The 12,577-nt window shown below is 40.6% G+C and overlaps 1 protein-coding gene across 1 annotated transcript in view; it reads right to left on the reverse strand.

Moving 5' to 3' along the window:
* CDC73 (cell division cycle 73) overlaps window positions 1-12,577 on the reverse strand; it is a 171,748-nt gene that overhangs the window by 19,960 nt on the left and 139,211 nt on the right. Inside the window, exons 14-15 of the mRNA XM_075002235.1 lie at window positions 5,504-5,665; window positions 3,358-3,458 (exon numbers count right to left, since the gene is read on the reverse strand). Coding sequence (XP_074858336.1) covers window positions 3,358-3,458; window positions 5,504-5,665 — 263 coding nt within the window. The remainder of the gene's footprint in view (window positions 1-3,357; window positions 3,459-5,503; window positions 5,666-12,577) is intronic.

The following is a 12,577-nucleotide window of genomic DNA, read 5'->3' on the forward strand; positions in this document are numbered from 1 at the left end:
AGGAGCAGAAAGGGCAGATTTCTAGGACACTGACAGATAAGTTTATACTATAAAGGATAATAACTGATAAATTAAGTCCAGGATAAACTTAAAGGGTTTAACTGTACATACTAATTGGTTCAAATCTCCAATTCACAAATGCATACACTATACCATACCTGTCTTAACATCCTGCAGCAGGTACTTCCACAGACTAATAATGTGCACTGAAGCTTATTGCTGTCTGGCTATCCCAAAAGGGGGATAGGAGATACTTGAATTAGATTTTAATCAGCCACCATTTTACTATACAAGTCAGTGAGCACCCAGCAGAGAAAATGCAGGAAAAATCAGCCCAGCCTTACTTCATTTTCCATCCATACCCCCCACCACACCATAGTATGGACCTTTTAATATGCCCTCCTCCTAAGGGAGTTGAAGTAGGCTGTAAAAATGGGGAGGGGTTGGCTCCTTGCCCTGTCAATCACAGAAATCCCCTGCTTCCTTCCCAGATTCAGTTCCTTCATCCGCCACCTCCTTTTAAGTCCTTTATCAAGCCATTTATATGGTCACTGGCTGCCTTCCCTACGGAGCACTCACACTTGATATTAACACAACCTTACAAAGCAATTTGTGACACGCGGCCTACCATCTTTCCCTCTTCCCAGAAAAGGTCCTCCCTGACTCCCACTGCAGCCAATCTGGTGAGGAGGGAAAAATTCTTTCCCAACTTTCCTCTAAAAAGGAGTGTGTAGTGCAATGTGCACAGTAAGTCCTACCCACACCTGCTATTAGCCACCTCTAGAAGAGAGAAAGTGGGTGCAGCCTTGCCTGGTGCACAGAAAAAGAGCGTACACCTTCAGAGCCTACCTCCCTCACATTCCCAGGGAGCGAGTGAGTGAGTGCTGCAAAGCTGACCATCGCTCACCTTTTGCAGCAGTTTCTCCTCTCTCCCCCTCCTGTCCCCTCTCCCCCACAAAAAGCACTGCTGCCTTCCTTTGGCAAGCCCAGGTGATCCCCAGCTTCAGGCATGATGTGGTCATTCTGTTTTAAGTTTATGGGCATTTTGCATTCTGTTTCATTTTCATATCTTAGAAGAAAAAGGAACATCTGTCCAGCTCTTTGCAATTGTTTTATACAAGTCTAGCCAGAGTTTCACTTGCCATTTTCTTGCCCAGTGCACCAACCTTAACCCTTCCTTCCCACCCAGCTCTTTAAGCAAATTGGGCTGCTCAGTGTCATTTCTCTCCTTTATCCATGGGTCTGACCTACAAGTGCAACAGAGCTGCATTAACACATTAGAGCAGAAAGAACTTTAAAATGGCATTCACATAAAAGATTTATGAGCCCGATAGCAGCTAAACATTAATTTGTCATCTGAAATGTCCATTTATGGGGAAGAAAACTTTTTACATGAGTATAATGCACTCAGTTAAAACAGAGTCAAAATAGTTCACAAGATGAATCAAAAGCTGTAAACTGAAAAGAAAAACAGGGACCAGGAAAGTAATACTTTAAGCTCTATATGTGAAACACTTTACAGGATTTTAACCAGTATGAAGCGATTGAGACAGTGATATGGGTACAGTCTAAATCAATAATTTATGAGATGCATTTTGATATATTTGCTTAGATTTTATAGCAATAAACTTCTTATGTTCTAAAATTTCAATCTGTGGAAACCAGGCTTAAATCTCTGTTAATAATCATTCTGGAAATGGGCCAGTTTGCCTTGGACAGCTTTTAGCTTCTATAAATGATGGCAGATTACAGGTTAGATAATGGACTGGTACAAAAGCTGCTGATCATATTTAGTTAGGCTATTAAAGAGATTGCATGGGGCAAAATGATAAATGGAGCCAGAAGTAGCAGGTAGGACCAGCCAGCACTTTAATCTTTTGAACAGGCCAGAAAATATTAAGTACTTTGTTTGGAAGATCTACAGACAATTTTCAGGAAAATATTTTTGAAATATCCAGCTATTGAGGCAATCTGATACATTTTTAAGGTTAAAAAGAGTTTGCTTTTCTACAGTACTTTTATGAGATGGGGGAGGTGATTACTTTTCTCTCTGTTAGAGCACCTATGTCCCAGACAATATAATGTGTGAGCTAACTTTCACAATCCCTTCCGTACCATGTTTGTGAGACTGGAGAAAATGCAACCTTCTGCACTTCCTAGTGCAGAAACAACTAGCGAGTACTGTGAACTTCATACTGCAGCAAGATTTCTGGGAGTTGCAGGGTGGGTGGCAGAATATGGGTGCTAGGCTGTCTTGGAGTAAATGGAGAGAGAAGTTATTGGATGGTGCCAGCCTGGGTGAACTAAGAGCAGACCTCCTCCTCAAAGAAGATTTGGAGATTAGACTTAGCCTACGTCTATACTGCTGTGGAAGATCGGCCCACTGAGGGTCGATCTTCCAGGGTTTTGTTTTGCGCATGCATGAAACGGCACCGTCCAGAGTCAAGTCGACCCAAGAACTCTTTGTGAGCGGTGAGGATTAAGGAAGATTGACAGGAGAAACGTTCCTGTTGACCTTCTTCCATACAGAGAGTCACAGCAGTCGACTGCTGGTAAGAGGAGTTTAGCTACACAACTGTGTAGCTAAAACTGCGTATCAGCTGTCAACTGTTATGCCTAGTGCAGACATCACCTTAGTCTACATGTTACCATTTTAGTCCTGAGAAACAGGTAACAGCAACTGCTTGAGCCACTAAGTCCGCAGTGTCCAATACGGTCACCACTTGCTGCACGTGGTGAACAGAACACTGCATCGTGGTGAACATGGCCTAGCTTGAGAGCAGTATTGGCCACAACATGGTAACGTGGCTCCTCCTGAGAGCTGCACATGGAGAGTGCCCTCCACCTGTGCCGGGCACGCACCCCATTGCTTGGTGGGCGAAGTGCATGGCAGCAGTGGCCCCAGGAGCTCTAGTGAGTCACCGGCATTGAGAATGGAGGGGCTGGGAGCGCCTGGCTCTGGGGGGAGGGCATTCAGTTGGGGGGAGAAGGATGGCTGTGGCAAATACGGAAAGATAACCACAAGTGTGGTGATCTTTGAATTCCTATTGGACACCTCTGCACTAACATGTCACCCAGAAGTGGAACGGAAGCCAGCTGCACTGTAGCAACAGCCCCTTCATCTTCGTGTAACCTGCCTTGCTGAAAAACCTGGTTTTCCTGAAGAGTTGTGGAAGCCAAGATACTTGTTCATTTCCTGGAGGCAAGGGAGCTGCAGAATCATACTTGCTAAAGGTGCCAAAGCACCAGCTCTCTCCCGCATCCAAATCCCACAAATGTCCCAGCCAAACCTGAACTATTAGTGGGTATGCACCTGACAGAACATGCAAGAGCCTTTATCTGTAAGTAGAAGCTTACTTTTTGCAAAAATATCAACAGGGGATCCGTCCGGCAATAGCCATGGCCAGCCTTTGAACTGCCAAGCAGGACCCTGCACAAACACTGCAACAACGCGATCCCTGTGACAGAGAGAAAGAGAGACATTAAAAGACTTGAGCTTTTAGTCACTATAACTTTTTAAGAGTGAAAAAAACCACCTCTATTATTCATACGATACAGGCTGCTGTCAACACTCCTGTGAGGAAAGCACCACACACAGGCATAATCTCTCTTTATAATGTTATTGTTAGAACACATTAATAACTGCTCTACTTGCAACATAATTGCTTTTTCCACATGCAGGTTTCTTCAGCATTAACATACTATTTTTGTAGGTGGTATTTCTCGCCTTTGTCTGCTTTTTGTTGTATGCAATCCCAGGTTCAAATTTTATGTTCATCGAAAAGCATATCCTGTTCACTTCTTGTGATTACTGCTTAAGATTTCTTTAAATGCTTTGGATTTTGAAAAATAATCCCTTATGAACTATTTTGTGGACTAAATGTGATACGGCCATTTAAAAAAGCATATTCAGCACATACTTGAAACTTTTCATATAAAAAGTTAATTACAACAAAACAGACAGTTGCAATAATTTAACCTACATTTTCAAAGTGCACTTTTTATGAGCATATGCAACTACTACCATAGTCTAAGAACATCTATTCATTGTGAAATCAGAAGATAAAGTTCACAAAAGAGCAAGTTCTTTGTTCAGACATTGTCTCTTTGCTGTATATTTGTAGAGTAATAGGACTGGAGTCTAAGAACTATTATTATGTTACAAATAATCTCAATCTAATTCCTAAATTTACATTATTGTAAGCGTTTAAAAATGCCACTGAAGAAAATAATTAGGTGTCTCTGAAATAAAAGAAACACAAGATTACACACTTAAAACATTTTGCACTTCAGCTGTTACAAAGGTGAAACTAAAACTTTAACATTAATTGCTTATCACTGAGTTCACTCTGGAAAAGCAATCACAAAGAGAGCTTTACCTTTCTTAAAAATGCTTAACATATACTGGTGATGCAAGCCGCATTCTGGTACTTCAGAAGCTATTTCACTGAAACCTCCAAACTCCAGGAACACGCAAGGTATGGAGGAGGAAGCAGCTCTGAGGTAACAGCGGTACAGTGAAGCACTTCTCCACTTCAGCTGTGGCAGGGGTGCAGTGCCCGGGAGCAGTGGAGCAGGGTGCAAGGTAAACACCCCATCCTCATTCCACTCACGCCCTCCCTGGCCGGGCAAAATCTTAAATCTGGCAAACCACATACCCCAGGGTTGCCAGATTAAAAAGGTGCTGTTCGCCTGCTAATCGCAAGACAGAGAATATTGCTGGAAATTAGGTTCTATTTCCTTATAGCTTCTTGTTTTGAATATTACAACAGACCGACACGTCTTGTACATACCTAAAATATTCTGAAACTAGGAGAATAAAGCAAGTATACTGGTTATTGGTTTATCAGTACAAACCCTTGTGCAGTAAAAAAGTACTGACAGATACTATTTTATCTTTTTACAACCCGCATAAATGGCCCTGAGGGACACAGTTTTCCCCCTTCACAGAGCTCCATTTTGACATGTATGTCAGGGTCTCTGACCACTATACAGATTATTTTAAAGCTGATGCAATGTTTCCAGCTTCAGTGTCTCTCTCTCTTTTTTTGTTTTTTTTAATTACAGTCACTATATAAAGACTCAAGTTTCCCCTTCCAAACATTCTCATGAAGACAGGCTGGCTGCAAATGCCGATTTTTCTTTCAGACATACATGTTTTATTGAATGAAGTAATATATTAGCTCTGATCCTGAACAATTTGAGTGCGTTTTTTAATACTTGTGGAGGGTTTCCACACATTAAACATGGGCTAAGGAAGCAATATTTAGATCGCTGAAAGATTATGGTTTGTTCTTCCACTTTAATAAATGTAACAGACCATTATCACAACCTGAAAGAAACAAGCTGCTACATAATTGCTATCTAACCATTTCTAACATATTTGTTAATGCTTTAAGTCCCAATTAAGTGGAAATTATTTTATTAGATCATTTCAAGCTCTGTGCTCTTGTTCTCAAAAAGACAACTTAAAGTGTTTTCAAAGAAAGCAGTTCTGCTTTACCAGTCTTGTGGCATAAGCTTCAGAGGCTGGTCTACCACTCGATAAGGTACAGTAACGCTCACTGTTGTGCCCCCAGGCTGCATCTGGTCCTTCCTTCTCTGGATTAAAGTTTCATTTTCTCGTTGACAGCCTTGTTTTTTCTTTTCATCTGATGGCACAAATCTAGGGAATAAGGAGGCTATTAGCATACAGTAAGAATGAAAAGTAAATAAACCATAACAATGCAAGTAATCTGACAAGACCACATGCAGAAGTTTAACAGGGTTAACATTATCCTTTAACTTGTGATGCTTTGTTTCTGTACAGTAGAAGAGCAAGCTAAGTAAATATGACCCTTAAATAAATCTCTAATTTCAGAATAACTTTCGCTAAGCATAAGTGATTGAAGTACTCAGTAGTAGCAATCCCCCCCACCCCCCACCACCAAAGAACCAAATCAAACCCAAAAGACAAGGTTAGTATCTGAAGCTTTTGTGCTACACACTTCTGGATTTAAAAAAGTATTTAGACAGTTTTCATCATAAAAAGTTTATTCGCTTTCCATCCCAGACATGCAAGAAGATGAGATGACTGGCTATGGTTTAATCAGGCCTCAGCTTTATTAACCTAACTCATTTGTAGTAATATCTTCTTTAGTTCAGGTTACTGCTATTTCCTTAATCATTCTCACCTGTTTAACAACTGCTGTCTGCTCCATGCCCCTGGTCCCAGCCACTTTTTGGGACTTCACCACCCTGCCCTCATATGAAGGTTAAGCGCTGAGAAAAGGAGTTGTTTCCCATGCCACGCCAGACATTAGAAGACCCAACCTCATTTCACAGCTTTCTATGGAAGATATGAATTTAGGCCTCCAAAATTAAGTCAAATGTCCTCTGACAATTTTTTTTTATTGAATCCTGAACTTTTGGTTTATCGTACACATCAACATTATACAAATTATAAATCCTAGACAACAGTAACATCAACCTTTGATATAATGGTAGCCTGTGAATTCAAGCCATGGAGCCATTATGCTCACCTACCAATACAAACTGGAGCATAAAGAGTTCTAAAAATTCCCACCCTAATAACGAAAGGTATATGTAAATACTACTTTTGTTTGAATAAATACCAGCACCATAAAGATCAAATACAAATTACATAGAATCTCTTCCTTCCACTAGGTTTAAGTCAGTTCTTGCTGTCTGGATAGAACCTTCCATGGTCAATGACTGTACAACTGAAATATCCAGTAGTCACTGTAATCCTCAATTCCAGAATGCAACAGTGGTCACTGACTTTGTACTCATGTCAGGGGTTTTATGTTTTTTAAAACCTGCAATCTTTGTACTAGAATTAAGCTGAATCTTAAACACAAAAGGCTATTTAATTTATTGTAACCTCTCATTGGGCATGCCATGAGCCATTCTTAAATTTTTATTTCCTGAAGTATAACTGTTAAAAACAAAAAAGCAGTGAAGAAGCACTTTAAAGACTAACAAAATAATTTATTCAGTGCGTTTTCGTGGGACAGACCCATTTTGTCAGACCATAGCCATACCAGAACAGACTCAATATTTAAGGTACAGAGAATCAAAAGTAGAACCAAGATGGACACATCAGACCAAAAAAAGTATCACGGTGAGCAAATCAGAGAGTAAACAGTTTGATTAAGGAGAACAGAGTGGATGACAGAATCAAAAGTGCAAGCTGCTGTCACACCTCTGGGGCCTGCACACTCTCATACATGTGATGTGCTAGAGGAGAACCTCGAAAACCATGGCAACTGCTGGTGGACATTAGCAGTTTACTTAAACAATTTAAGTAGTGTCATGAAGGTAAAATTATGCTTGTTAGTGTAGGTGTTACAGATTTTGGCTATAGGAGCTTGGAGTCTATCACATCAACATTACGTCTCAGCAAAAACCAAAAACTGGATTTTTATCATAAATGTTCACAAAACGGAAGGAACCTCAAGACGTCATCAAAACTAATTCCCTGCACATGACAGGACCAAACAACCTCTAGACCGGGCAGGCAAGATCCACCCCCTACCAAGCCGTTTAATTCAGCTGACAGCCTGCCTCACCAGGACCCGAAGGCAGGGAGCCGTCCCAGAGCTCAAAGCGATTGGCTGCTCCATGCATCTCTCTGTGCCACATGCCAGTGGTGGGGTTGAGGCTTCACATGCACTGTCCCCAACCTCACAATCTCCCTTTAGCACCCCCAGATCCTTACCTCATGTCACCAAGCAAACCCTCTGCATGTGTACACCATGACCCAGGTCACATCTCCCTCCCATACTTTGCACTTTCTCCGATGCCCTTACTTCAGGCCACAATCCTCTCCTGCAGCCTGCAACCCCATTCCTCTGCCACAGGTCACAACCCCCTCCTTCACACAAACTCCCTCTCTGACCCCCACACCTTATCCTGCACCCCACCCTCTACCCTTCTGCACTCAACCTCCATCTCACCATCAGCATCCCTTCCAAAGAAAAGTGTGACCTTTGATCACGTACCAAAAGTTTGGAGTGTCTCACATCAAAATGTATTGCCCACCCTGATCTAGGCCATCCCTGACTGGTGTTTGTCTAACCTGCTCTTAAAAATCTCCAGTGATGGACATTCCACAGGCTCCCTAGGCAATTTATTCCAGTGGTTAACCACCCTGACAGTTAGGAAGTCTTTCCTAAAGTCTAATCTACATCTCGCGCTCCTGCAATTAAGGACATTGCTCCTTGTCTGATCGTCACAGGTTGAGAATATTTTCTCTCCCTCCTCCTTTTATATACTTGATATAAATTCAAATCAAAATAAATATCAAAACATGTTTGCTATCAAGTTTGAAAAGAGAAGTCCCTGAGGAAATTAAGAGGTTTTTTTTTTAATTTTTCATTGAGTTAGGCTGTTAATACTGATACAACAGAGATGAGTTATTTACCTAATTAGTACAAAAATTCTGGATTTGAGAATGCCTACCCTAAGGTTTTGGGTTCCAGTCATGCTCACTTATGCACAAAAAACTAAGACTAGGATTCTTGCACCTTAATCTCTTCCAGATAAAATAAATCTTCCTGACTCCAGACCTAAAAATGATCCATGCACTTGAAGGAGTTTCTTTAGCTTGCAGTTAAATAAACTAAATGAAGCCATTTGAAGAACTGCTGTATTAGATCACAGTAATTAATAAACTATTTACACATACAGACACACACAGAGTGCTTTAATCAGTAGATCAAAGTGTTTTACAATTGACGTGTGTCTGTCCCATATCCAGATGGGAAAACAGACACAGACGACGTAGCTGGAGTTGACAGAACTCAGGTCAACTTACTGGAGTATCTACACTGCCCAGGGTCGACTGGAGAAATTCTCCCTTCAACTTAAGAGTTGAGAAATGCACTCTGAAATCAATTGGGCAGCTCCTCCCTAAACCCATTAAATTCTCTCCCTGCTACCCACCCTCTGTGGATCAATCCAGCATCGATTTTCCACTCGCAGAGATGAGCTCTTACTCCCAGTCCAGTACTCTAACTAGGGGGGGGGAATACTATCTCAAATAGAATATTTTATACTAGTAATTAGAGATGAAAAATCAGTTTCAATTTCTGTCTTCATAAAAATGCACATTTGGCATGAATCAAATGGTATGAATTTATGGCAATTTTGGCAAATTGTTTCAAAGAATTTATTTTGCTGTCAAAATGAACCAGTTCAATGTCTTCCAAATGAAACTTTCAAATTTTTGAACTCAAGTCACCAGGAAACTTAGGTCAAACTTACAAAACACCTTGAAGGAGGACATGATGGTAGTCGTGTCTCTGTATAGCACACACATAAGGCAGCACTTATGTGGGACATGAAAGACTAAGAGCAGGATGAATAAAAATCGATGATGTTGCAGAACACTAGGGAGTTTTTAATAGCTTTTTTTTAAATTAACATATCTATAATAAGGCCTATAGATATTAAAATAATTTAAATTAAAACAAAATAAAATAAATATGAAAGCATGTCTGCTGTTCCATTTGAAAGAAGTTCATGGCTGGGTAGAAGTGGTTGGTCTGCACCTAGAACTAGAGTTTGTTGCAGTGTTAAGACAGCTTTTGACAGCAGTAGCTTCTTCAGAGAGAATATCTTCATTTCAATTTATTCAATTGGTTCAGCTCAGTGACTTGTACATTCAACTTAAGAAACCAACTGGGAGCTGTGGAACAGGCAAGCCTGCCTTCTACCAAGCTATGAGTATGAAGCAGGTGGGAGAAGATGAGATTTGCTAGTTCTAAAATATTGGGAAGTACGTAGGGATCAGGAACAATCAGTTCAAATCACTAATTAGAAATAATACTTTTCTGGTTTAATAAAATTGGCTACTTTTAAATGCAAACATGTTTTGATAAAAAATCTTAGCACATAAAGTAGCTTATTTAACAATCAAGTCTAAAATACTATTTTGTGCACTTTGTTTTTCTTTAGAGCTTGACAAAAAAACACAAATAAAAATTAAATAAGAAATTCCGTGTTCACCATCTTCTAACTACAAAGATTAAATATCTGAGAGAGGGGGCACCTAAGCTCCAGTCCTTATTCCAATCAGTATTTACTGCCTTCTGACTTATTGGTTTTGTGAATGATGCTTCAAGTTACGTCTAAACACTGCAATTAGACCTCCACAACTAGCCCATGACAGATGACTCTAGACTCCAAGGTCTCTAGCTAAGGGCTGGCGTTTCACTGCAGTGCAGGGATTCAGGCTTAAGCTAGGAGTTCCCATGTGCATCTGACCTTGTTTCCAAATTTCTTTGTTTTTATTAGAAATTGATTAAACATCCCCAAAACCAAAATGTAAGTCTCCCAGATTTGTTAAAAAGTTGCCCCCCCCCAAAAAAATGGTTTCAGGTTGACCCAAAACTATCCTCTCCCATCCAACAATCTTTACTGCCAACAACCTGAAAAATCACTAATTCACATACCTCTAATACCAGTTATGGTTGATGATGGATTCTTGGTACCACAGCCAGAGAAACTTATTTTTTGTGTTATAAATAGCTGAAGAAATTTGGAATGTGTTCCATTTTGAAAATGCCAAGATAAAGCAGACGTCCTGGTGTCAAATTTTAGAACATACCATCTTGTACATAATTAGACACGTTTAAAAACGGGCTGCACTCTTTGTTTTATGATGCTAGCACAACTTTAAGTTTTTTCCATTTTTTCTCCTGCTTAATTTACACATCTGAAAAAATCAGGTCCTGCTTAGACCAGAAGACATTAAGTGTAAATGACTGGAAAACTGTCCAAAAAAAGCCAATATAATGAAAGCTGAAAAACTAAGATGGGGGAATGCATTAAAATTCTAGCTTTTGTTAGCACCTATTTATCTTCAGTGACTAATTAACAGTTTGGAAAAGAAGTTTGTTCCAGATCCAATGCCACAACGTTGTGAAGTAGGAAGCAGGAATTAACAACATGTATCAGGAGACCCATAATAAAACTTCCAGCAAAATTAGGAAATATCAGACTTGGTTCTTCTGATGTTTCAAGGAGAAACTAAAAAGAAATCTACTTCATAGCTTTTCAGTGTTTCTCTAATACACTCCTAAGGCTGTGTCATCACGTGCCGCTTCTTCCGGAAACAGCATGCTAATGAGCCATCTGAAAGATGCTAATGAGGAGCAGATGTATATTTCCCATACCTCATTAGCATATGGCCATGGGATCTGGAGTCTGGAAGAAGCTCTTCCGGACTCCAAAATACACATGCAGATGTGTGGCCCATGGGGATCTTCTGGAACATCACCAGACGAGAGTCAATCACAGACGAGTACATCATAAGATACACAGATCCAAGTTCCACGTCATTCTCTATAAATAAGCAATTAACCATAACATATTCTGCAAACCTTGGGTTGGGCCCAAATGATTAATCAAGTCAACAAACACTGGCGAAATACACTTGAACCTTTCATCTGGCAATCCTGGAAATAGGTTATGCCTGATTAAAAACTGTTCTGGGCCAGGGAAGGGCTGCGATGTCAGGGTGTCCCAGGGCACGTGCCTCCACACCTCCTGCCACTTCCACCACCAGACACCACCCTTGCTGCTAGTGTTGCATTGGGGAAAAGCCACAAGAGAAGTGTGCTGCAGCACTGCCACCCCCACCCCAGCTGGGGAGGGGGTTGAAAGAGGAGCAGCAGTGTGCAGAGCTATTTTGTCCCACCCCTGCCAGGGTCTATACCACAGGTGTTCCCAGGTCAAGAACAGCAGGAATACAGCAAATGTGATATAAAAACAAGTTAGCACGGCAAATTAGTTACGGGCTCCCAAAAGAGTCTTATCACTGACATCTTTTAAAACCAGAGAATCCCATGGAGCAAAGCATCATCTTGCAGCAAGCCCAGTCCTACGAACCCTAAAGGTTAGTTATGCTCTCCAAAATTTTAATTTGTCTTAAAACTCACGAAGTTTTAAAATTAATAAAGGTTGGTTTGTTTTGCCATTGATTTGTGAGCCTTTATGGTTAACTTTCTCAAGGTTCTCCCCCCAGTCTGAGGGTCAGGAAACCTCTCCCCTACCCCCCACAACAAAATCTTAACATTCTCACATGACAGTGTCTGTGGGAACTGACAGTAGAAAACACCACTACAACTTGATGTCACAGGAGTTGGCAACACTCAAAGGATGTGGCAGCACCAGAGAAAGAACTGAGCTTTCCTGGATCTGCCCTTCACGTGCAGAACTAGATTATTTTCTAGCTACATACTGCCTCATTACTATCCAACGTGTGCACTGATGGAGGTAGGATTCCTGCAGAACAAACGTGTGACCAAATTAATTATAGAGTGTATAAAGCAATTCATATACATATGCAGTAACCACATTCTCATATGGATGGCAATCCAAAGGTCACATTTGCAAATAGTTTGGAAGTATCACAGAAATCCACATTTACGCTTTAATTGTATTATAAACAGAAATTTGTTCAGAAGACATGTTACCAGCCTGTAACACTCCCTTGCTGTACTGTAACAGAAGTGATCAAAATTATTAAATTGCTACCAGTCAGGTCTGTGACAGATCCAGTGTCTCAATC

The sequence above is a fragment of the Carettochelys insculpta genome, chromosome 9 (assembly GCF_033958435.1).
Source record: "Carettochelys insculpta isolate YL-2023 chromosome 9, ASM3395843v1, whole genome shotgun sequence".
NCBI lineage: Eukaryota > Metazoa > Chordata > Testudines > Carettochelyidae > Carettochelys > Carettochelys insculpta.